The sequence below is a fragment of the Chlamydomonas reinhardtii genome, chromosome 11 (assembly GCF_000002595.2).
Source record: "Chlamydomonas reinhardtii strain CC-503 cw92 mt+ chromosome 11, whole genome shotgun sequence".
Classification (NCBI taxonomy): domain Eukaryota; kingdom Viridiplantae; phylum Chlorophyta; class Chlorophyceae; order Chlamydomonadales; family Chlamydomonadaceae; genus Chlamydomonas; species Chlamydomonas reinhardtii.
In genome coordinates, this window is record NC_057014.1 from 255,829 (window position 1) to 278,363 (window position 22,535).

The 22,535-nt window shown below is 66.1% G+C and overlaps 3 protein-coding genes across 3 annotated transcripts in view; 1 reads left to right on the plus strand and 2 right to left on the minus strand.

Annotated features, from left to right (window-relative positions):
• The first annotated feature begins 10 nt into the window (after window positions 1-10).
• On the plus strand, window positions 11-5,882 carry CHLRE_11g467557v5 (uncharacterized protein). Its single transcript, XM_043067308.1, has 6 exons — window positions 11-554; window positions 749-3,009; window positions 3,206-3,427; window positions 3,717-3,732; window positions 3,918-3,988; window positions 4,292-5,882. The coding sequence occupies exons 1-6, from the start codon at window positions 503-505 to the stop codon at window positions 5,534-5,536; spliced, it is 3,867 nt and encodes a 1,288-aa protein (XP_042919308.1). The 5' UTR covers window positions 11-502; the 3' UTR covers window positions 5,537-5,882.
• A 5,152-nt stretch (window positions 5,883-11,034) lies between these two features.
• CHLRE_11g467558v5 (uncharacterized protein) lies at window positions 11,035-16,200 on the minus strand. The gene is made up of 2 exons (XM_043067309.1): window positions 13,833-16,200; window positions 11,035-13,619 (listed from the first exon to the last, which is right to left on the minus strand). Exons 1-2 carry the CDS (start codon window positions 15,433-15,435, stop codon window positions 11,818-11,820), a joined length of 3,405 nt encoding a protein of 1,134 aa, XP_042919309.1. The 5' UTR covers window positions 15,436-16,200; the 3' UTR covers window positions 11,035-11,817.
• Window positions 16,201-16,874: 674 nt separating this feature from the next.
• The window catches only part of CHLRE_11g467559v5 (uncharacterized protein), a 9,236-nt gene continuing 3,575 nt past the window's right edge, over window positions 16,875-22,535 (minus strand). The window contains exons 10-16 of the mRNA XM_043067310.1: window positions 21,856-21,981; window positions 21,207-21,488; window positions 20,229-20,846; window positions 19,865-19,931; window positions 19,339-19,503; window positions 18,479-18,597; window positions 16,875-18,270 (exon numbers count right to left, since the gene is read on the minus strand). Coding sequence (XP_042919310.1) covers window positions 18,070-18,270; window positions 18,479-18,597; window positions 19,339-19,503; window positions 19,865-19,931; window positions 20,229-20,846; window positions 21,207-21,488; window positions 21,856-21,981 — 1,578 coding nt within the window. The 3' untranslated portion in view covers window positions 16,875-18,069. The remainder of the gene's footprint in view (window positions 18,271-18,478; window positions 18,598-19,338; window positions 19,504-19,864; window positions 19,932-20,228; window positions 20,847-21,206; window positions 21,489-21,855; window positions 21,982-22,535) is intronic.

Consider the following 22,535-nt stretch of genomic DNA (forward strand, 5'->3'; position numbering starts at 1 on the left):
TGAACCTTTGCATACAATGGTCTCGAACGCGCAGGAGACCGACTGCGATAACACTTTATTAGTGAGCCCCGCCATAGACAACCAAGACGACCTTGGAGCGCTCATAGTTGACGAACTTGATTCTATTGGCGATTTTGAGGTGGCCAGCAGCAAGAAACTCGGCGCGGGCGCCCCCCGCGGGCGCTTGCCTTCTCCTCGAAGCAAGCACGGCCGGGGCTACCTGCAGGCTTCTTCCTTATACACTTTAGGACAGTTCAGCTGGGGATGGTGGACTTACTTTGCAGCGAGCAGCCTGCTGCTTTTCCTGCTGTGCCTTGACCCGCATTTCAACGCTCCGTCTGGGCTGCTATCTCTAGAGCTGCTCACACGGAAGTCATACAGACATGGCTTTGACCCTTGCGCGTGGGACTATGACGGATCATGGAAAGTGGGCGCGCTGTCGGGCGCAAGCCCGGTCAGGCTCAACATCTCGGAGCGACCGCTCATCACGTGTGCAACGGTGATGAATACTAGCGTCAGCTTTGTGGCGACTCCGTTCGTGCACATTCCAACAGGTGCGCCCACAGGTTGCTGGGCTCTGTGAGTGCCGGCGCCTCGGCTGGGCCAGGCAAAGCAATGGGTGTAGGCTTCAAGATTTCATTTGCGCTCGCGAACTCGGCCGAGACAGCTGGCACGGTCACAGGTTCGGGAACCTGTGAAGCTGACCCTCGTCGCCTCCCCGAACCGCTTTGGTTGCGCCTCCCCTCAGATGACGACCACGCGGGCGCAGACAAGTCGCGATGGCTGGCTTTCTACGAGATGCGCAACCTGCGCACCTACAGCTCGGAGATTGGCGTCGCTGCGTCCACCGACGCTGGCGCCAGCTGGCAGCACTTGGGCACGGCGCTGACCACCCGCGGCCGCTCCTTGTCCTCGCCCTTCGTGGTGTACGACAGCGCAGCAGGGCTGTACGTCATGCTGCCTGACGTGGCGCCCAGCCCGCCCTCCGTCGTGCGGCCCAAGGGCGGCGGGCCGCCGCCGCAGCCGGAGGCACCAGGGCGCCTGCCCGTGTTCATCACCACGCCGGAGCGGTTCCCATTCGGCTGGGAGCCAGCGGAGCGGGGGGTGGAGCTGCGGGCGGCGGCGCCAGGCGGGCACCACCACCATCATCACCACCACCACCACAACCACAGCCACCACTACAACCACAGCCATCACTACAACCATAGCCACCACCACAACCACAGCCACCATCATCACCACCACCACCATCACCACCACCACCGGCATTTCATGGGGAAGGCAGGGCCGGGTTCAGAAGCAGGCGCAGCCGCAGGCGCCGCAGCTGCGGGGCTGGAGTTGGCAACGGGGGGGTCAGATGGGGGCGCCACATCGCGGCGCAGTGCCTGGGCGGGGCAGGAGAGCTTCAGCGGCGAGGGGCAAGAGGCGGGCGGGTGGCATGGCCATCACGGCCATCACGGCCATCACCGGCATCGCTGTCACAGCTTCCCCATCGGCCTGGGCCACTTCCAGGGCACCGTGGCTGTGCGGCACCCGGGCGACGGCGGCGCCTGGTGGGTGTTCACCACACACGTGTCGCCGCCGCCGCTGCTGCAGCCCTGGCTGCCGCCCACCCTCACGCCGCTCATCTACACCGTGCGGCCCAGCGCGGCAGCCGGCGGCAACAGCAGCAGCAATAGCAGCAGCAGCAGTGGGGGTCTGCTGGACTCGGACTGGGTGCCCCACCCCGCCTCGGCGCGGCCGCCCGAAGTGCGGCCGCTGCTGTCCTGGGGCTGGCGGCGGCCGCCTCCTCCCCCGTCCGCCGCAGGACCAGACCCGCAGCACCCGCTGCGGTCCGCGGGCCGGCCCTTCATGTGGCGCGGCGCGCTGCACCGCTGGGTGCACGCCTGCGAGGGCCACTGCGGCGACCGGCTCACGCTCATGGCGGCGGAGGCGGCCAACGCCACCCACTTCGCCGAGCGCGAGGCCGCCGTCTACGTCCCCGCGGCCGACCGCTCCTGGCACGCGCGGCGGCTGGGCGGCGCCGATGTGCAGCTGCTGCCGCCCGCAGCCGCCAGGCAGCAGCAGCTGCAGCAGCTGCGGGCCCAGGCGGCCGGGGGGGCCGCGGCGGCTGCAGGGGGGGCTGCGGGGGCTGCAGGGGCCGGGGAGGTGGGACCGGGCGAGGGCGAGGGCGCGGGCGCGGGGGAGGTGTGGTGGGGGCTGGTGTCGGGCGACCGCTACGCGGACGGCAGCCACCACTGGCTGGTGCGCGAGAGCTGGTGGGCGGAGCTCAAGGCGCAGCTGCGGCTGCTGGTGGCGGCGCAGCTGCTGCTGGGGCTCACGGGGCTGGCGCTGCAGACGTCAGCAGCAGCGGCGGCGGCAGCCGGCGCAGTGGCGGGCTCGCCAGGAGGGCACGGCGGCGGCGGGCTCAGCTCGCCGCGGGGGCTGGAGGCGGGTGGTGGGGTGCGGTCGCCGCGCAGCAGCTTGTCGGGCGTGGGGGGCGGGGGGCAGCTGGGGCCGTGCCGCGGGGGCGGCGCCGCGCACCGCAGCAGCTGCCGCGCCTGCCTGCACGCGGCGGCGGTGGCGAGTGCGGAGGTGTCGGCGTGGCGGGCCTGGCTGCCGCCGGCAGTAGCAGACAGCCCGGCGGTGGCGGCAGTAGCGGGCTGGATGGAGCAGGCGGCGCGGCTGCTGCTGGCGGGGGCGGTGCGGCTGGTGGGGGCGTGGGACGCGGCGGAGGCGGCGGCGCGGCGCTTCGCGGCGCGGCCCCGTGTGCGGCTGACGGCGCACGTGGTGCTGGCGGCGGCGGCGGCGCTGCTGGCGGCGGCAGTGATAATGGTGGCGGCGCCGGGCGCGGTGCCGTGCCCGCGCTGGGCGGTGTCGGTGCGGCCGTTCAAGGCCTCGCCGCACTATGTGCCGGAGCGGCCTTTCGTGGACCCCGCGGGGCCCTTCGACGTCTCCAACCTCACCATCATCAGCGGCTGCACGCAAAGCTTCATGGACCGGCTGGAGAACCTGGTGGGCAGCCTGCAGGTGAGAGCCGGATGGCAGGGGGAGGGGGGGGGCCAGGGGCCAGGGCAGGGAATCTCGTCCGTGAATCGCCCCAGGGATGGTCAACTTCAAACGCCCCTCCCCCATATGCTGGACATGGTTCACTCAAACCCCTATCCCCGTGCCCTGTACCCCTACCCCCCTCCCCTGCACGGCTCTCCCCCCCCCCCCCGGGCAGCACTGGGAGCCCCACACGCCCATCACCGTGTACGACCTGGGCTTCACCAGCCAGCAGCTGGCGGCCATACGCTGCTGGCGCGGCGTGTCCGTGGTGCGCTTCCCCTACGAGGCCTACCCGCCGCACGTGCGCGAGATCTCCACCTACGCCTTCAAGGGCCTGGTGTTCCAGCACGCCCTGGCGCGACACCCCGCCATGCTGTGGCTGGACTGCGGCCTGGAGGTGGGGGGGGCAGGAGGGGGGAGTGGAGGGGAGGGGGGAGGAGAGGGGGCGGAGGAGGGCGGGGAGGAGAGGGAGGTAAGGGGAGGAGGGAGGGGGGGTTGTAAATACCAGCCCAAACTAAACCAAGCCAAAGGAGCGAGGGGAGGGAAGGAGGGCGGGGAGGGGAACAGGGTCAGGGGAGGCAAGGGGGTTAGACGGGAGGCAGGGGGCGGCGGGCAGGGGGAGGGGAAGGGGAGGGGTGCGGGAGATGGCGGGTGGCCCAGGAGTCAGGGGCGGGGCATGCGAGCAGCTCGAGGCAGCCAACGGTATCTCCCTCTCTCACATGCATGGTTGTCGCAGGAATGGCCTCCCTGATCCCTCCATGATATTCCCACCGCCCTCCCAACCTCCACCAAACCGCCGCCCCACCCAACCCCGCCCAATTCCCCCCCACCCAATCCCCCCCCCCCCCACACACAAATGCCGTACACACCCACCCTCACCCACACAGGCTACACGGGGGTGATCATGGGCCTGTGCAACAGCCATTACGTCATGCTGCCCATACCCCTGGTCACACAGGTGAGGTGATGAGTAGCGGGGGAAAGGGGTAAAACGTGGGTGCAAGGGCCGGTGGAGGGTTTGTGGGTGAGCAACATACGGCACAGTCTTCACGTTACAGCCTCTTTCTTTTGGGCAACAGGCAGAGGCTCATCTGGAGAGCCCTGGGTACGAATTATGAGTCTGTATTGTGAATGGTCGTCCGCTCGCCCGGCCACATGCCACCTCACTGCACTCTACACCCTTCCCTCGTCCACCTCGCTCACCTTTTCCCTCCCTCTTCCCCCACACACACGCACACTCCCACCCCCATGCTGCCTGCAGGCGCCCCGGCGTGTGGACCCGTGGGGCAAGGCCTGGAACCGCCTTCGTGCCGACAACGGACAACCCAGCTTCCACCCCCCGCCCCCAGTGGGACGAGCCGCACAGCTCGCCGCCTCCCCCTCCTCCCCCTCCTCTGCCACATCCTCCCCCTCCTCCTCCTCGGATGCCGAGCCGGGTGCAGAGCAGCAGGAGCAGCTGGCGGCGGCGGCGGCGGTGGCGGCGGAGCGGGAGGCGGCGGCGCAGGCGGCGGCGGCGGCGGCGGCTGTAGCAGCGGCTGCCTCTGACCCGGTGATGGTGTCGGGCTACGGCCGCCACCTCAACGGCACGCTAGCAGACGGCAGTAGCATCGCCGGCGGTGGTAGCGGCGGCGGCAGTAGCCCTGCTGTTGATAGCGGTGGCGATGCCGCTAGCCCCACTGCTGCCGCCGCCGGCTCCGCCGCCGCCGCCGACCCTACCGCGAAGCCCGCCGCCGCCGCCGTCTCAGATGACGTGGACGAGGACGTGGATGCGGGTGTGGATGCCCCCGCCGCGTCCGAGGGGGACGTGCACTTCATGACGCGAGCAGGCGCCGAGCCGCAGCAGGGACCCAAGCTGTCGGCGGGTGCAGGCGGCGCGGGCGGCGCCAGCGGCCTAGGCCTGATCGTGGGAGACCCGCAGGCCGCGACGCGGGCGGCGGCGGAGGCGGCGGCGGAGGCGGCGGATGCAGGGCACCTGGCGGCGGCGGCACTGGGCCCGGCGGCGGCGCCAGAGCCGCCGGCGGCGACTGAGCTGCCCTGGCCCTCCGTGGGCCCTACAGCGTCGGTGCCGCTGCCAGCAGCAGCGGCAGCTGCTGCTGCTGCTGCTGCTGCCGACAAGGGCGGTGGTGAAAGACCGGGCACAGTAGCCGCCGCTGAGGCTGAGCCAATAACGCCTGCTGCTGCCAATGGGCCTGCTACTGCGCCGCCGCCTACTGCTACTGCCAATAACGTAGTGCCCATGAGTGGCGCGGGCAGTAGCAGCACCGACGGCAGGGGTCAGCAGCAGGACGGCGGTGCCGCTGTCACGGGAGCCAAGGCGGCCGCCGCCGCCAGCGGGGGGCAGCAGCAGCAGCAGCAGCAGCAGCAGCAGCAGCAGCAGCAGCAGCAGCAGCAGCAGCAGCAGGGCCGCCGGCGCCAGGGTGGAAAGGGCGGCGGCGGTGGCGGCGGTGCGAGCAGTCATCACCACCACCACAGCAAGCCGCGACCGGGCGAGGGCGACTCGGAGTAGATAGCGGGAGTTGATAGCTACGGGGCGGACGTTTGACCAACAATCAATCAAGTTGATAGTTGCAATCGTGTGTTGCCGAATGAATGCGGAGCTGACGTAGCGTCCGTGTCGGACCCATAGCCTGGGAGGTTGCATGCGAACGCGGGGGCGGGGGAAGGGGCGGACAAGGCGTGTGCGGAGGGCCTTGATGCAGGCTGCGTGTTAGGTGGCGGGCTATTGAGGGACGTTGAGGCGTGTGCAGGGGTGGGCGTGTGGCTGCGGTGGTAGGTGGGTTCGTGTGGGGCATGGGCCGCTCCTGTGCCCTGGAGCCGCCTGTGCGCTGTGCCTGCCCGGCTCTCAGTACTGAGACCGCCTAGATGCCATGCTATAACTGCGCTCGGGCCGCCAGGAATCAACACGGCCGGGCCACACGGTGGCCGGGCGTCCGGCCACCCCACGCGCCGAGCAGCCCACGGACGGGCCCAGCGCCGGCGCGGCCGCCGCACAAATGCGTAGGCATGCTTTTTCCATGCTTGCGTCCATGCAGGTGTGCTAGGATCTCTATGGCCGGGCAGGGGGCGCATACGTGGCGTCTGGGTGGGCATGCCGACATGTTTGCCGGGTCCGCATTTCGTTAGGATTCGGGCTACCCCCACCTCAAGGCATCTTGTTTGCGGTCATTTGGGCCCAGCTATGTGTTAATAGGCAAATGGAGGAACCGACGCCAGGAAAGTGGCGACTTTTAGACTGAGCCTGAGCAGCTCGCGACTGGGCCGGCCGCGCGAGAATTGCGAAGACAACTCCTGAGGCCTACCCAAATGCTGCTCACCCAGTGCCACATATGGCTTACACATACGACTGTATATCTAATTTCTCACAGCGCTCGCCAGCACCGCCACAAACATGTGCCAGGTCGGGCCGTGGCGCGCTGCCCGGGCAGTGCCCTGCGTGCCGTTCCTGGGCCGCCATGCCCCTCTGGTGCATACCGCTCCTACCCCCCGCCCTCCATGCACCTCTGGATACATGCATAGCAGTCGCCGGCATCACAACCTGGCAAAGCAGCCCGCGCACGGACGCCGCCTAGGCGGCACCCAGCCCAGGGGTGCGTGCCAGGCCACGCGCTGCGCCCGGAGCCGGCAGGGGCTACCCGGGCTGACCGCGCATGCTGCAATGGCCTGGATGACTTGCATAGAGCCTGCGCATAGCGACGCAGGTGGCTCTGGGCAGCCAGCAGCCGCCGACACGCACCCACCCGTGCCGTTCGTCCCCCGCCGCCGCCCACAGCGCAAATGCGGCAGTGCAGTCGCGGCTCGGGCATGGGATTGGTTGAAAGGGCGCCGTCCCACTTCCGATGATACCCAGAGCCTGGCTGGCCGTGTGGGGATGCGCGGAGGGGCGGAGTGGACAGGGCGCGTGCGGAGGTACCGCCGTGTGCATGCTTGGTGTGGGAGGCCTTGTGGCGGGCGGCGCCTGCGCTGCGGTATGGGCCGCTTCTGTGCCCTGGAGCCTGTGCGCTGTGCCTGCCCGGCTCTCAGTACTGAGACCGCCTAGATGCCATGCTATAACTGCGCTCGGGCCGCCAGGAATCAACACGGCCGGGCCACACGGTGGCCGGGCGTCCGGCCACCCCACGCGCCGAGCAGCCCACGGACGGGCCCAGCGACGGCGCGGCCGCCGCACAAATGCTCAGGCATGCTTTTTCCATGCGTGCGTCCATGCAGGTGTGCTAGGATCTCTATGGCCGGGCACGGGGCGCAGGCGTGGCGTCTGGGTGGGCATGCCGACATGTTTGCCGGGTCCGCATTTCGTTAGGATTCGGGCTACCCCCACCTCAAGGCATCTTGTTTGCGGTCATTTGGGCCCAGCTATGTGTTAATAGGCAAATGGAGGAACCGACGCCAGGAAAGTGGCAACTTTTAGACTGAGCCTTAATGGTTCGCGACTGGGCCGGCCACGCGAGAATTGCGAAAACAACTCCTGAGGCCTACCCAAATGCTGCTCACCCAGTGCAACATATGGCCTACACATATGACTGTATACCTAATTTCTCACAGCGCTCGCCAGCACCGCCACAAACGTGTGCCAGGTCGGGCCGTCGCGCGCTGCCCGGGCAGTGCCCTGCGTGCCGTTCCTGGGCCGCCATGCCCCTCTGGTGCATACCGCTCCTACCCCCCGCCCTCCATGCACCTCTGGATACATGCATAGCAGTCGCCGGCATCACAACCTGGCAAAGCAGCCCGCGCACGGACGCCGCCTAGGCGGCACCCAGCCCAGGGGTGCGTGCCAGGCCACGCGCTGCGCCCGGAGCCGGCAGGGGCTGCCCGGGCTGACCGCGCATGCTGCAATGGCCTGGATGACTTGCATAGAGCCTGCGCATAGCGACGCAGGCGGCTCTGGGCAGCCAGCAGCTGCCGACACGCACCCACCCGTGCCGTTCGTCCCCCGCCGCCGCCCACAGCGCAAATGCATAGCAGTCGCCGGCATCACAACCTGGCAAAGCAGCCCGCGCACGGACGCTGCCTAGGCGGCACCCAGCCCAGGGGTGCGTGCCAGGCCACGCGCTGCGCCCGGAGCGAGCCGGCGCGGGCTGCCGCGCATGCCGGCATGGCGTGGATGCCAAACACACGACCTCGCTTCTTCCCCCCAAACGCACACGGCCTCCCCCTGCTTTCACAAAATCCAACTTCGCGCGCCCTGACCAACATTGCCGGGCCCTGCTGCGCTGTCCCCCACGTGGGGGGCCCTGGATGGCTTCGCGACGCAAACGCAGCAGCCCTGGGGGGCAGACGCATCAACGCATGACGCAAACGTGCTTTCAGGAGTGCCGCAACAACCGCGTGTGAAGCAAGGCAGGGAAGGTGTGCTCCCGTGTCGTGGCTGGGATATGTCGAATACATTCGCCAGGGTCCCGAAGTCGCATCACGGAAACTAACGTGCGCTGGGAGTAAGCTTCTCGTATGTGTTGCATTCGTATGGACACGACCGAACGTGAAACGCTGTCCTCGCGCGGGGTGGGGTGGGTCTGGGCGTCTGGGCTTCCGATCCGTGGAATCCCCACACGTGTCAAAGCCATGCGGAAGGTCCCCACCGGATGACCCCGCGGGTAGAGCCTGTCATGAGGCGTCGATTGGCAGCAGCATTATTACATGGTTGAGTGAAACCCCTTTGCAAGGCGGTTTTGTTGTCAGTCGGTCTGCAGGGGGTGTCTTGCGCTGCAACTCGCCACCACGTGTGTTTGTCTTGACGTGACCGTGTGCGTACTCAGGCGTGCTTAGCCCAGGCAGTCCGAGCACCCGACCGACTGACCTAGCGCTCGGCCCTAGCGCTCCGCCGCCTGTGTGCACATCTCTTGCATCTTCATGCATTCGTTCCAAGGTAGCCACAACAACAGACAGGCGCGGTCCCGCACGGCCGCACCTGCTGCTGCCGGGCGCGCACCTTCCGACATCCTGCTACCTAGCTACTGCTCGCCACACACACCGCTCTCACCATGTACTAGCGACGGACCAATATCGACCCCACCTCGTTCGTTAGTCCATGCATTGTCGCTGCTGCCACAGCTTTATGCGACTGGCTAGATGACAAATAATCGCCCCAGTGTGTCGTCCAGCAGGGAACGCACCACCAGTCGCCACCGGTCGTTCCCATCCTGGCTGCATCTACCCATCCAAGTAAGCAAGCGCCCGACACACTATCTACTCACACGGGGCGCCTGAGAGGGCGTCTCCATCCAACAACACGTCAGGTTACGTCACATGGCCTTCGCCCACTCGGAAGAGAGCCGCTGCTGCTGCGTGCATCACCACTCAAAACTCGCTAGGGCTATCAATCCCGACGCCGCAATACCCGCTCTCAGGTATAACACCAAGTACTTGTCATACGCCGACATGATGTAACCGTACCGTAATATCACTTCACAAAGCCGTGCGTGTCCGTACCCCCAACGAACGAGTGCATCCATGCTCCTACTTTCCTCTCGCTCTGCATGCGCAAGTATCGTAACAGCAGCCCACGTTGAATAATCCCTGGTACGCGTGCGTGCGCAAGTAACCGTGGCAAGTAGCCCTTAGATATTATATTGCTACTACCCCCGTCTTTGCGTCAAGATGTATGTCCTTGTAGACGCATGTGTGTATCGAGCGAGCATGCGCTTTCCCTTCACGCCGCCCTGCAACGCGTAATAGGTGTATGGCTACTACTGGCAGCGGCGACCGCCACAGCATGTGATGTCGTACGCCGATGGCACACGTGCAGATGCACGCGCCAACATGGCACGATCTGTGCGGGCCCATGAGTGACACACCTCTGCAGCCACCGCCCCTGACCAGCAACTCAACTGCCAACAGCAACCCAACTGCCAACAGCAGCTCATTGACACACACGTGCGCATGGGCATGTGAATCCCCTTGTGCACATAGAAACACCCCCGTCCTTGCGTGATTGCCGTCACTCGCTCTTTGCAACCCGTTTCATGACACTTGCTTCCATACCGTAGCAATCCGCTTCCGCTTGTTTCAGCAGCCTGCATGGTAAATGTACGCATGCGAGCAAACACCACACAGAACAGCAGCAGCTGCTGTGCCTGTTGCTTGTCCCCCTCCCCCGCCCCTACTCGCGCCCCCATGTAATCAGCAGTATGTTGCTGAGCCCGCCGTAGTAAGGCCCCCGCCGCAAGTCTCAGCTGCTGCACCTGGCACACGCGCCCAAACCCCAGGTCAATCGCCATTGCTCATTAGATAGCTAGATAGGTATACCCCAGATAGACAGGCCGCCGCGCGGTACCAATTTGCTTCTCCATCAAGCCAGTAAGCATCACTGCCTGCCCGTCATGTCACGGAAGCCTTGTGCTCGATTTTACGTCCTTTGCAGGAACACGCAACCAGGAAATTATGTAGCATTATCATATTATCTGTTATAGTTCCATCACGTCCTGATCGACGTGTGGTAGATAGGTGCGCCTTGCTTGCTGCTTCCGCGTCTAGTATGTAGGGCGGGGATCCCTACCCCAATTGATGGGCCGCGCACACACACACACACCGGGGAAACGCCAGGTCACGGCAGCCCTCGATTGAGAGCCCTGTCGTTGGTTATACCAGATACACGATTCACGTGATCTGGCAGAATAACCGTGGAAACCGTAGTCACACACACGCACACACACACACACACACACACACACATACACACACACACACACACATACACACACACACACACACACACACACACACACACATTAACCTGCCAACACGCACACGCCGCATCTACTAGCCACAAGTACCAGGACAACGTGTCGAGTCACCCCCCGCCGCCGCCCACTGACCCAGTTCGCCCACGCGGCACTCTCCTCTCTTCGCACTATTACGCTTTGCGCTCACCATGCCAGTTTGATGTAGTACTAGTAGTAGTAGGCCTTTGATACGAGCACCCTCCGATCCCTTTCTACGCTTGATGGCATCATCATATTCATCGAGCAGATATATAGATTAGATAGCTAGGTAGCTTTGTTCATTCTTACGAACCGAGGTGGTCACAAGCATCACGTCATTCAAGCACGTGATAGCGACGAAACCGAAGCGCGGTGCCGGGGAGATAGATGGAGCTGTTGGATGTGCGCACGCACGCACATCGCCCGCCCGCCCGCTGCCCACCGGCACGCACGAACGCACGGGGCTGCCTTCGCGGAGCCCACCACCCACACATTTGCGCCGCGACGACCCAACCGCAGCACGCAACCATTATCGGCATGCACGCACACATGTATTATGTAGGGGGCACACAGCAGCAGCACTTGATGCACCTCCTGTTCCGAGGTAGGCCAGTAGTCGGGCCGCCCACCGCAAATGTTGATTCATCCACTGGTAATGTGACACTCCAGTCAATCGCCCACCCAGATGCTGATGATAGCAATGCGCAATGCACGCGAACCTAAAACCCGCCGATGCATGAAGCCGTGTCCTTACTTCATTATTCACGTGGAACACTGCACGATTGGGTATGCTTGTAGATACTGATACTACTACCATTGCCCCGCCAAAGATAAGTAAGCAGGGGCTCCCAACCAGCAGACATACGGCTGTGTGTCTCAAAACTCTAGCTCCAAGTTCAGGCGTATGCAATCAAGGAGCCAATAAAGCACTGAAAGGAAGCGGGCACAAAAATCGCTACCTTCCCATACGCAACTTGGGAAAATGTGGATCGGCAGCAGCAGGCAGGGCTGCGACAGGCATTTGCTGTCCACTAAGAAGCCACCCTGGCGCATCCAACCTCCTCGCTCCTCCTCCTCCGTGAATCAGATATAATCACCAACTCGATGGCAGCCCGCCGTCACCGCACACCGCGCCACCGCCTGTGGCCGCCGCCGCCAGTGTGACGGCCAGGGGCTCGCCGCCCCGCACCGTGCCCTCGTACAGCCCCCGCCGGCCCCCCACCGTCGCCGCCAGCGCCGCACAGCGAGCACCAAGAGGGGAGGCGCGCCGGCGCGTGGGCTCACCACCCGCAGTCCTGCGGCTGCTGCTGCGGTCGTTGCTGGCGGCGGCGCTGCGGGGTGCCGATGTAAACACTCGGGTCACACGGGCGGCGGCGAGGGCGGCGGCGGCGGCAACGCTGACACCGCCGGGAGCACAGGCGGCATCGACACCGGCATCAGCCGTGGCGGCGGCAACTGTCGTGGTTGCGTGGGACCTGCCGCTGCCGCTGCTGGTATGGGCGGCGGCGGCGGCGCTCAAGAGTTTTGCGGTGGTGGTCCTGGAAGTGGTGGCGGCGGCGGCGGTAATGGCGGAGTCCTCACAGCTCAGCGTGCGCCGCAGCAGCCAACCATAGCGGCTGTCGGCATCAGCGCCGCCGCCGCCGGCAGCCCCACCCGCCGCCGCCGCCACCAACGCCTGCGCCTGCGCCGCCGCCGCAGCCGCCTCGGGGCCTGACCACTGCGGCCCGCCGAATGTGGCGGCGCGCACATAGGGCGACTCGGGCGCCTCCAGTTCGGGTGCTTCCATTGCAGCATTAGTGTCCGCCGCTGCTGCCTCCTTCTCCTCCTCAACCTCCTCGCTGTTGCAGCTGCTGTAGCTACCGCTGCTGCCGCCACCGCTGCCGCTGTCGCCGCCTGCCGCTGCGCCTGCCGTGCCACCGCCGCCGCGGGCAGCAGTAGCACCCTCATGCTGGCTGCTGCTGCTAATCGCCATCCGCGGCGGCCGAAGCGCACGAGCGGCATGGCCACCGCTGCTGCTGCCGCCGTCGCGGCCGCCGCCTTCGCTGCTGCTGCCATCCTCGCCGGCGTCCCCAGCGGCCGCCAAGGGCCCTCCTGCTCCGCCGCCGCCGCCGCAGCCGGGTGCGGCGCCGTCCAGGGCTGTGGAGTTGAAGGCCGAAGAGCAGGGCGAGTCACAGGGCGAGTAGTAGCTGCTGCAGTCATCCTCACAGGCCGCCGCCGTCGGCGCCACCGCAGCAGCGGTCGACTGATGCTGCCGCTGCGGGTGGTCCCACCTCTGCTGCAAGAAGCTACAGCCGCCACCGCCGCCGCCGCCACCACGAGGCGTGCTGCCAATGCTGCCACCAGAGCCTGCTGAGCCGTTATACACGTGTACGGCGGCTGCGGCGGCGGCGGCGGCCTCCCGCAGCACCGATGCGACCAGGACGGGGTGCAGCGGCGGCAGCGGCGGCGGCGACAAAGGCGACTGCTGCTGGCCCCTGCTGTCCCACAGGCCCTCCACCGCCGCCGCGGGTGGCAATGGCAAGTTCAGGTTCATCAGTGGCAACTGCATTGCGGCGGCGGCCGCTACACAGGCCGAGGACGCAGCGGCGGCGTACGGCGTGTGTGGGGGCGGGGCGACGGCCGGGGACGCGAGCGTGGGGTGCCCGCCGTTGGGTGAGGACTGGGCGCCGCGCAGCAGCAGCAGCCCACACAGTGGCAGGTCGGTGGCGGCGGCGGCGGTGGAGGCGGCGGCGGGCATGCAGCAGCAACAGGCGGCGCAAGCCGCGATGCCGCCGGGCGGCCCGCCGCAACCGCTGGCGCTGGCTCCTGCGGCGGCGGCGGCGGCGGTGCTGGCGGCAGCAGCAGTCCTCATGCAATCCTGGCTGCAGCCGCCACCGCAGCAGCCCCACAGCCCAACTGCAGGTGGGTAAGCATGTGGAGCAGGCAGAGGCCGGCGGCGGTGAGGGGCGACATGCGGCAGGCGGGCGCAGGTCAGGTCAGGGCCGCTTCCTCTGGCCGCTGGGGAACAACGAGCGCGCGCGCAACCCCAAACACACACGCCCACACTCCACCCGCAACGCCAGGAGCCCCGGCGCCATGCACGTGCCTACGTGGCAACCACGCACGTACCCTGGCGCTCGGGTGCCGGCAGTGACACAGCCTTGCGCAGGGCTGCCGCCGCCGCCGCCACCACGGCCGCCGGCTCGCCGTCGCCCACACGGCGGATGACAGTGTCGGTGGCAGTGGCAGTGGCAGTAGCAGTGGCAGTAGTGCTGACTCGCCCGTTGCCCTGATCCTGACTCAGCAGCTCACCAGCCCCCTGCTGCTGGTCGTTGGCCGCGCCCTCGTCAGCGTCCCTATCGCTCCTGCTACTGCCGTCAATGTCACTGCTGCTACTGCTAATGCTGCTGCCACTGCTGCCGTACCCGCAGCCCTCCAGCAGCACGCGCATCGCCGCCAGGATGTCTTCCTCAGACGGCTGTAGCGGCACACACTGCAGCTGCGGCGCGGCGATGACCGGGCCATCAAGATGCGGCTGTAGCAGCGGCAGCAGCCGCTGGCTGCTGTAGCTGTCGGCGTGCCAGCTACTGCCGATCGACGCCAGTGACGCGGCGGCTGAGCTGTAGCAGCTGATGTAGCTGGAGGCGGCGCCATCGTCAGCTGCGGCAGTAGCAGCAGCAGGCGAGAGGCTGGCGGGCGCAGTAGCGACCGGGCCGGCGGCAGTAGCAGCAGCTGCGGCCGCGATGGCGCCGAGGGCACGGGCGGCGCGCGGCAGCCCCCGGTGCACGGTGACATCTTCAACCCGCCGGCCACAGTCGCGTGCTTCTGAGCCGTTAGGGCTGTCGTCGCTGTGGGGTGCCCAGCAGTGGTGGTAGTCCAATGCCACGTCAGGCTCCGCGGGTTTGAGGGGGTTGCCGGGGCTGCAGGCGCCGCCGCGGCCAGTAGATCCATCCTGCGGCAGCGGAAGCCGCAGCCGCATGTGCCGCTGCTGCGGCTGCTGCTGCTGCTGCTGCTGCTGCTGCTGCTGCCGCCGCCATTGCTGCTCCTGCCAATGCCGCCGCACCTCCTCCTCCTCTTGCTGCCGCTGCCGTCTGGACACGTACTCCAGCAGCGAGCTGCAGCCTCCAGCGTCAATGCTGCTCAAGCCTACGTGGCCCACAGCGGCAACGCAACCCATCATCCCATGGGCGCCGCCGGAGGCCGCCAGCAAGGCCCCTGGCGAGCCGCCCACAGCAGCAGGAGCAACGCTGTCGGCCCGGCCTCCGCCCGGTCCCCAGGAGGCCGCCTGAGCCGCTGACGTTTTCACCCTCGAGGCCGCCGCCGCCGATGCAGTAGCCTGGCTGGCCCCACGTCGGCCCGCCGCCGCTAGCAGCAAGCCTGCGTGGTGCAGGCGGGATGGCTGCGGCGGCGGCGCTGTGCGAGACGACGTCGGGAACGATGAAGGGCCGCAAGGCATGGGGATAGGCAGTGGCTCCGAAGCGACGTAAGGCCGAAGCACCAGAGGTTCCAATGGCTGGCAGCTTGCCGATTCGGCGGCCGAGGAGGCCAGGAGTGAAGTGCTGCTGATGCTGGGAGGCAAACCGACCAGTGTGGTCTCAAGCGCGGCGCCATGGGGCCTCTGTAAGTCGCCTCCGCGGCCAGCCGCAAGCAGCAGCCATTTGTCTAAACTCCCCACCGTTGGTGCCTCCTCAGGAACACAGCGCATGATACGACCTGCGGTGCCGGCGGGCATAACGTGCGTGCTTGTTTGCGCGAATGCATTATTCTCAACCGCCGCTGGCCGGAATTCGGTTCCTCAGCAGCCAGCTACCACCAAGTGCGTGCTGTAGAGCTATATAATTATATAGCCAAGCTGGGTCGGTGCTTTGTGAGGCGCGCCGGCGCGACTACTCCGCCGCTGGCATAACGCGAACTTCGTGATGATGCCAGGCCAAGAACGTGCACAAACTTTGCGCCCAAGTAGCATTATGCAGTCCGCAGGCGTATCGGCTTACCGAAGGCGTAATCGGTTAGACCAGCTGGGGGCCCCCGTGGCTTGTTTCCCGTGGCTCGGGCAACCGAATGCGCTCGCGCCCTTTGTCGAATTCAGCTAGCGGCTCAGGAGGCCAATTATAACACGACAGACACGGCCTCGACCGAGGCGTGCTGTGGCGCAACCCAGTATTGAAAACTTCTGCGGGGCGGTTTGCAAGAGAGACCCTAATAGTGACTACGATGCCACGTAAATGCCATTATAGTACAGTATCTTTGTTAAGTGTATAGCAAGGCGGGTGCTTCGAGGGCGTGTTCACAGTCAGCCTGAGATCGCTGGGCCAAACTTCCTGTTCGCAGTCGTCGGCATCGACTCAAGTGTCACATGCAAGCAAAAGCGTACTACAACTCTGTGATCGCAGCGTTGTATGGGCTTTCATATTTCGAGGCGGTTGAGGCTGAATAAAATGGCGCGCCCGCAGCGCTTAGTCGCGCGAGCTCGTACCAGGCCACGTTCGTAAGTACGGTATGCATACGGTATGCCCGCACGCAGGCAATGCAAGCGCGTGTTTCGCCGTATAGCCTGCGTGCCGCATTCAGCGCCACCGGACGTAACATACGGTGGGGCCAGCCAGCAGCGGCTGCCGGGGTTTGCCCATGTGAGTGCGTTAGAATGCGTGTGGCCCGGATGCCTGGTGCGCGGAGGGGGGTACTGCCATGCTAACAGGAGGTGGTGATGCTGTTGTGTGTGGTTACAAGGTGGTGAGCACGACGTGCATTCCTGTCCTTGTAGAAACCGAGGCCCGGGCCGGGGGGCCCTTATGACGCCTGCAACACTTGATGCAGTGAAAGCCTTGGGAGGGAGGCAGGTGGCTACACGGCTTGGCAGACAGGGATGCTGAGCACGGGGTACCCGCACTGCGCACAACGGTAGTACACGTATTACGTATTACGGTACGTACAAGTACGCTCTGTCTGGAAGTAGCACGTTTGCACAACTACGTTGTGCCGTGAAGACGCGTGGGCGAGGCAGGGGAAGGGGTGCACCTTGGGGAATTCGGTGCTCTTATCTTACGAAGACAGGGAGGGCTTAATAAGCTGGGGGTTGACGTGGGCTGGGGCCACCGCACCGGCAAGCTGGAAGGGTGTGACGCGCTATCTGCAGGTGCGCCACTACTCAGCGTCGCGCGCGGGAGGAAAACTAGAAAGGGAAAGGAGAAGCCTTGCTGCCGACTATCGAGCCTGCCAGGCTGCCTGCCCTCGATTATCCAGTGCGCCGCCGGTCAGCAGGCTGGAGCCATGGAGCCTACTTCGCCCCCGAGCCCCCGAGCACCCGCCCAGTCCCTGGATGGCCAGAGTGGCTGAGTCCGCCCACACGACGGGAAGCGGCCAGCATGCAGCAACGGAGGGATGCAGGGCCAAAACATGTTGGGTGCTCGTCACGCGTGCTGTGCTCGTACATGTCATCTCCAAGACATACACTGATACACTATACTTGACATGCCTAGCACAGCACCTGCGCGCACATCCCCCCCCATGCCACATCCACCAGCCTTCGCAGGACAGGGGGCATAGATGCTGGGGGCTTCAGCCCCCTGAACGTTTCGTTCTGGGGGCTCAGTCCCAACACCCAAAGGCAAACCAACTACCACCCACTACCCACTTCTGAGGCAGGTAGTTATACCGGGCTTGGTGCCATGTTGCCAGGCTCGCAACTCGCACAGCGGCGATCGCCAACCTTCGGTGGGAAGAGCATCTGTGCCTCTTCGCGCGCGGGTGTCAGTCGGTGAGTGCGCCTCACTTGCAGCTGTGTGCAGCGTAAGCAGGAAACTCACGCGAGCACCGTCAAACGAATACCGTACAAGTACAACAAAACAATTTGATCCCCCGCTTTGATCCCCTTCCCACAAACGGACCTTTGCCGCAATGCTAGTGCCCTATGTGCACACACGCGCCCTCGATCAACGCAGCCCAGGACAACCCGCGGCTTTGCTCACGGGGCCATCAATGCAATATCTCTGTATCAATGCAACGTAAATGCACGTCTCGCGTGTGTAACCCAGCAACTCCGGTGTCGGAATTGAAACTCAATAAGCCAACTCATGTACATGCACTACTGCAGTTGTTTATCTCGTAGCTCTAGCATGCATTTGTTTGTGTAGCAGCAAACACCTGGGACGTGCCCTCACACGCGCCAGCCGTGTGTTAGAGAGGCCCGCCTCCCACGCAACCGCCCACACTGTGTTCGCAGCTGGCCCTGGACCCCGCCCTCGCTCCCTCGCTCCCTCGCTCCCTCTCTCCCTCCCAATCCGCCACCGCACGCCACGCCGCCCCGTGTATTACTTTCCTCCCTGCCCCTCCCATCCCCCATCCCCCATCCCCACCCTACGCTCCATTACGCGAACACGCGCGCTCCGGGCGGCGGCGGCGGCGGCGTGTGTTTGATGATCAGGTCGGGGTGTGCGCGCGCCTTGAGCCTGGCCACGCCCGCCTCACTGACGCGGCTGCCGGCCAGCGCCAGCGAGCGCAGCCAGGGCAGCTGCGCCAGCTCGCGCAGGCAGGCAGAGGTGACGTTGGTGTGGTTGAGGGACAGCACCTGGGGGTGCGACGTGGTGTGGTGTGGTGGGTATGGTGTGTGCTTTGGGTACATGGGGCCCCAGCACGGCACACCAGTGTGTTCGCCCCCCCCTCCCCTCCCCTGTCCCCGCTCCTTCACGTCCCACCCACCTCCACCCCCACTACCCCACACCCCCACCACCGCACTACCCCACTATCCCACTACCCCACCCCCACCCCCACCCCACCTGCAGCTCGGCGAGGTGTGCTGCCAGGCTGCGCACGCCGGCGTCGCCCAGCCGCGGGTTCTGGCTCAGGTTGAGCGAGGTGAGCGCCGTCAGCCGCGCCAGACACAGCGCGCCCGCGTCTGGACACAGGTGCGTGTGTGTGTAGTGGAGGGAGGTGTGCGTGTGTGTGTAGGGGGATGGGGTGGTGGGTGTAAGTACCAGCCCAAACTAAACCAAGCTGAACTAACGGAGCACAGGGGAGGGCAGGGGGAGGGCAGGGGGAAGGGGAGAGCAGGGGGTAGGGGAGGGGGGAGGGCAGGGTCAGAGCCGCGGTGCGACAAGGTGCTGCGGCGGGCAGCAAGGCAGCAGGTGGGGGTGGGAGCGGTGCCGTACCCATGTACGACCCCAAGAGCCGGGGGCAGGGGCTGCGCGGGTCCACTTCCACTTCCACTTCCACGTGCACTTCCACTTCCACGTGCACTTCCACTGCCACTTCCAAAGGTGGGTAGAACTTGTGTGTAGCACACAACTGTGCTCGCCTAAAATGTTTGTTGGCCGAGCCTGGGTGGCATTGTCGGTGCGGCGCGGCGCCCGCGGTCTACCGTCTACCGACAACACCTCTTAAACGACCGAGACTGGAGATTCTACGTGGAGCTCGCACCGCATTCTGGGTTGGCCGACGATTCCTCGACTTGTGGGACCTTCTTCACTGGGCTCGGCCACATCATGCTCCCTCACTGCCCCCATTGGGTTTGGTTTAATTTGGCCTGGTATTTACAACCCCTCCCCCCGGCACTTCACTTCATATTTGATACACACCATCCCATGGATGGCTACCCTCCCCCCCTCACCGGCCCCTCCCCGCCCCCGCCCTCCCTCACCTGTGATGCCGCCGCCGCAGCACTCGAGCGACCTCAGCCCGCGCAGTGCCGGCGCCCCGCCCAGCACCGCCGCCCCCGCGTCCGTCAGCCGGCAGCCGAACACGTCCAGCGCGGTCAGACAGCTGAGGCGCGACACGTGCCGCAGGGCCGCGTCCGTCAGCGTGCCTGTGGTGTGGGTGCACAGGGCGGGGGTGGGGCTTGGCGGAGAGGGGAGTGGCTGGTAGTCCATTACTACTAAACCCCCAGGCGGTGTGGGGCGGCCGCGCATCGAAGTAGGCGGTTCAGCGGAGCGGTGCAGGCTGCTTCTGGTTGAGTTGCGGATGAGTTGCAGTCAGCTGTGTCAGGCAGGGCCCTGCAAAGCCGTGGTGGCACAAGGCTGGGTCGTCGCTCCCACCCCCATCCCGGCCCCCCCTCGGGGGGGCACATGAACCCCCTCCCTCCCTCCCTCCCAGCCGCCCGCCCTTCCGCCCTCCCTCCCGCCCTCCCTCCCTCCCGCCCTCCCTCCCTTCCCAGCCGCCCGCCTCACCCGAGTCCAGGTTCAGGTACTGCAGCCCGGTGAGTGCGGCCAGGGGCGCCAGACCCTCGTCCGTCACCTGCAGCAGCGGGGGGGGGGAGGGTGTGTAAGGTCGGGGGGGGGAGGGCGGGGGTTTACATTCATGATAGATTAATGAAGTGGTAGACAGCAATCGTTACCGACGACATCGACCAGCCCTCGGCTCGGTGGTGTGTGTGTGTGTGGGGGGGGGACTCGGGGGAGGTATGCCCGAGCCCAACGATGAGGCTACAAGAGGGACTGCAGCCGTTCATGAAAAACGGCGTGTTGCAATCCCTCCTTTTCACAACCCCAGCAATCCCGCCGCTCCAGCCCACACACCGCGGAGCACACACACCTTGGTGTAGGTCAGGTTGAGGTGTGTGAGGGTGGAGGGCGGGCCCCACAGCGCGGCCGCAGCCGCCGCGGCAGCCGCAGCCGCCAAAGCCGCCGCGTCGCGGGGCGGCGTGCTGGTCCGACCGAAGCTGCTACCCCCCGCCGCCGAGTAACCCGAGTAACCGGAGTAACCGCCAGCGGCGGCGCCGCCGCTGTTACTAAAGCGACCGGCGCCGCCGGGCCCCGGAGGGCTGCCGTACGCGTGTGCCGCGAAGGCCGACGGCGCCGCCGGCGGCGAGCCAACCGCCGCCGCCGCCGCCACTCCAACTCCCGCCGCGCCGCCGCCGCCAAGACTCCAGCGCCCGTGCCCTGCAGTGCTGGTGGCGGCGCCGCCGCCACTCATACCGCCGTTATAACTGACTCTGCCGTTACTGTTGCCGTAGTTGTAACCGCCGGTGCCGGCGCCGTGGGACAGGCTGCGACCGACGCTGACGCTGGGGCGGGGGCTGAGCGGCAGCAGCGGGGCGGGCGGGTTGGGGTTTGCGGGGGGCAGCGGCACGGTTAGTGCCTCCAGCCCTGCATCGCCGACCTGTGTCTCCGCCAAGTTCAACCAGGCCAGGCGCGGCAGGCGGCGAAGCGTCTGCGGAGGTAAGAAATGGCAGGCACCCATGTACGAATCAAGCAATGCATTCTAATAAGTAGGTGCGGACGCTGATGGTTGGACGCCGTGCAAGAAGCAGCAGTCCCCGCCCTGCGCCCGACACGTAGACCCCCTGTCAAAATCCGCATACCCCAGAACCGGCACCACCATCCCAAATACGGTACTCCAAGCCCCGCCACCTTCAGCCCGTTGGCGACACCGCTTCCCATGGACCGTTCGGATTTGAACGAGTCGTAGGATTGGAACTAACCACCTGAGCCCACGTGCCCCCACACACCCGGCCCTCCACACGTGCACCCGCACGTGCACACCCGGCCACCCCGCCACCCGGCCACCCACCCGGCATGCGGCGTCGCCCACCCCGCAGCTGTCCAGGTTGAGGGAGGTGAGGGCGGTGAGGGCGGTGAGGCCGGTGATCCCAGCGGTGGTGACGCCAGTGTAGGCGAGGGACAGGGAGGAGAGCGAGGCGAGCGCGGGCGGCGGCGGGGCGGCGGCGGCGGCGGCGGCGGAGGGGAAGGGGGAGGAGGCGGAGGTGGGGAGGGAGCGGGCGGTGGGGGCGGGGGCGGTGAGGGCTGACACTCCGGCGTTGCCGACCTGGTCACAGCGGTCCAGAGACAGCGTCTGTGCAATGGGTGGGGGGTTGGGGGTGGGGTGGGGGGTTGAGGGTCTATATGTCCATGCAAGACGGAGTGATGAGATGAGCAGGGGGGATGTGGTGGCGGGGAGAGCAAGGGCAAGGGAAGTTACGTGGCGCGGGGTGCGGATGGGTGCCGCGGTGTGTGCGTGTGTGTGTGGGGTGGGGAGTTGAAAGGGGCGGATACATGCCCGGGTCCAAGGGGTGTTCCCGAGTAGCCAAGGCATTGTCGCCCTACCCCGTCGCCTGTAATTCCCTTGTGCTCTCTTGAACATCCCCCCCCCCCCACTCCCACACCCATCAGTCCCCACCCCCACCCCACCCCTTCCCCCACACCCCACCCCTCCCACCCACCCGCAGCGCTGTGAGCCTGCTGAGCGCCGCCGCCCCCGTGTCGGTGACTCGGCCGCAGCCGGTCAGGTCCAGTGCTGTGAGGGCGCGCAGGGCGGGCGCCAGCTGCTGCAGGCCCTCGTCACCCACCTGGTGGGGGTGTGCGGGGGGAGGGGAGGGTGGAGGGGAGGGGAGGGTGGAGGGGAGGGGAGGGGAGGGTGGAGGGTGGAGAGGGGGGCAGGGGGCTTACGGGTGGCGGCAGGGAAGGAAGGACCCACGCACCGACCACACACACACACACACACACACACACACACACACACACACATTGCCGCGCGCATTGCAGTTTACCACTGCTACAAGCACAGCCTTGTCCTGTTTCCTCCTCCCGCCCTCACCCAACCTGGCTCTGCGCCGGGTGTGCCCTACTCCACCCCCCACCCGGCCCACATCCCCCCCGCGTGCCTGTCTTGTGCTGTTGTGCGCGTCACCGAACCCAGGCGGCGACATTTATCGCCGGCGCCGCTCGCCCTGCTGCTCCGCGACGCCTCGGCCCACATCCCATAAGTATTATCGCTCGCAACTAACGCCTCTGCCTGCACTCCCGTTTTCGTTGGTTTTGGTTTAGTTTGGGCTGGTATTTACAACCCCCCCCCCCCCCACACACACACACCCTCACTCCGACGCGACTCACTTGTGGGCTA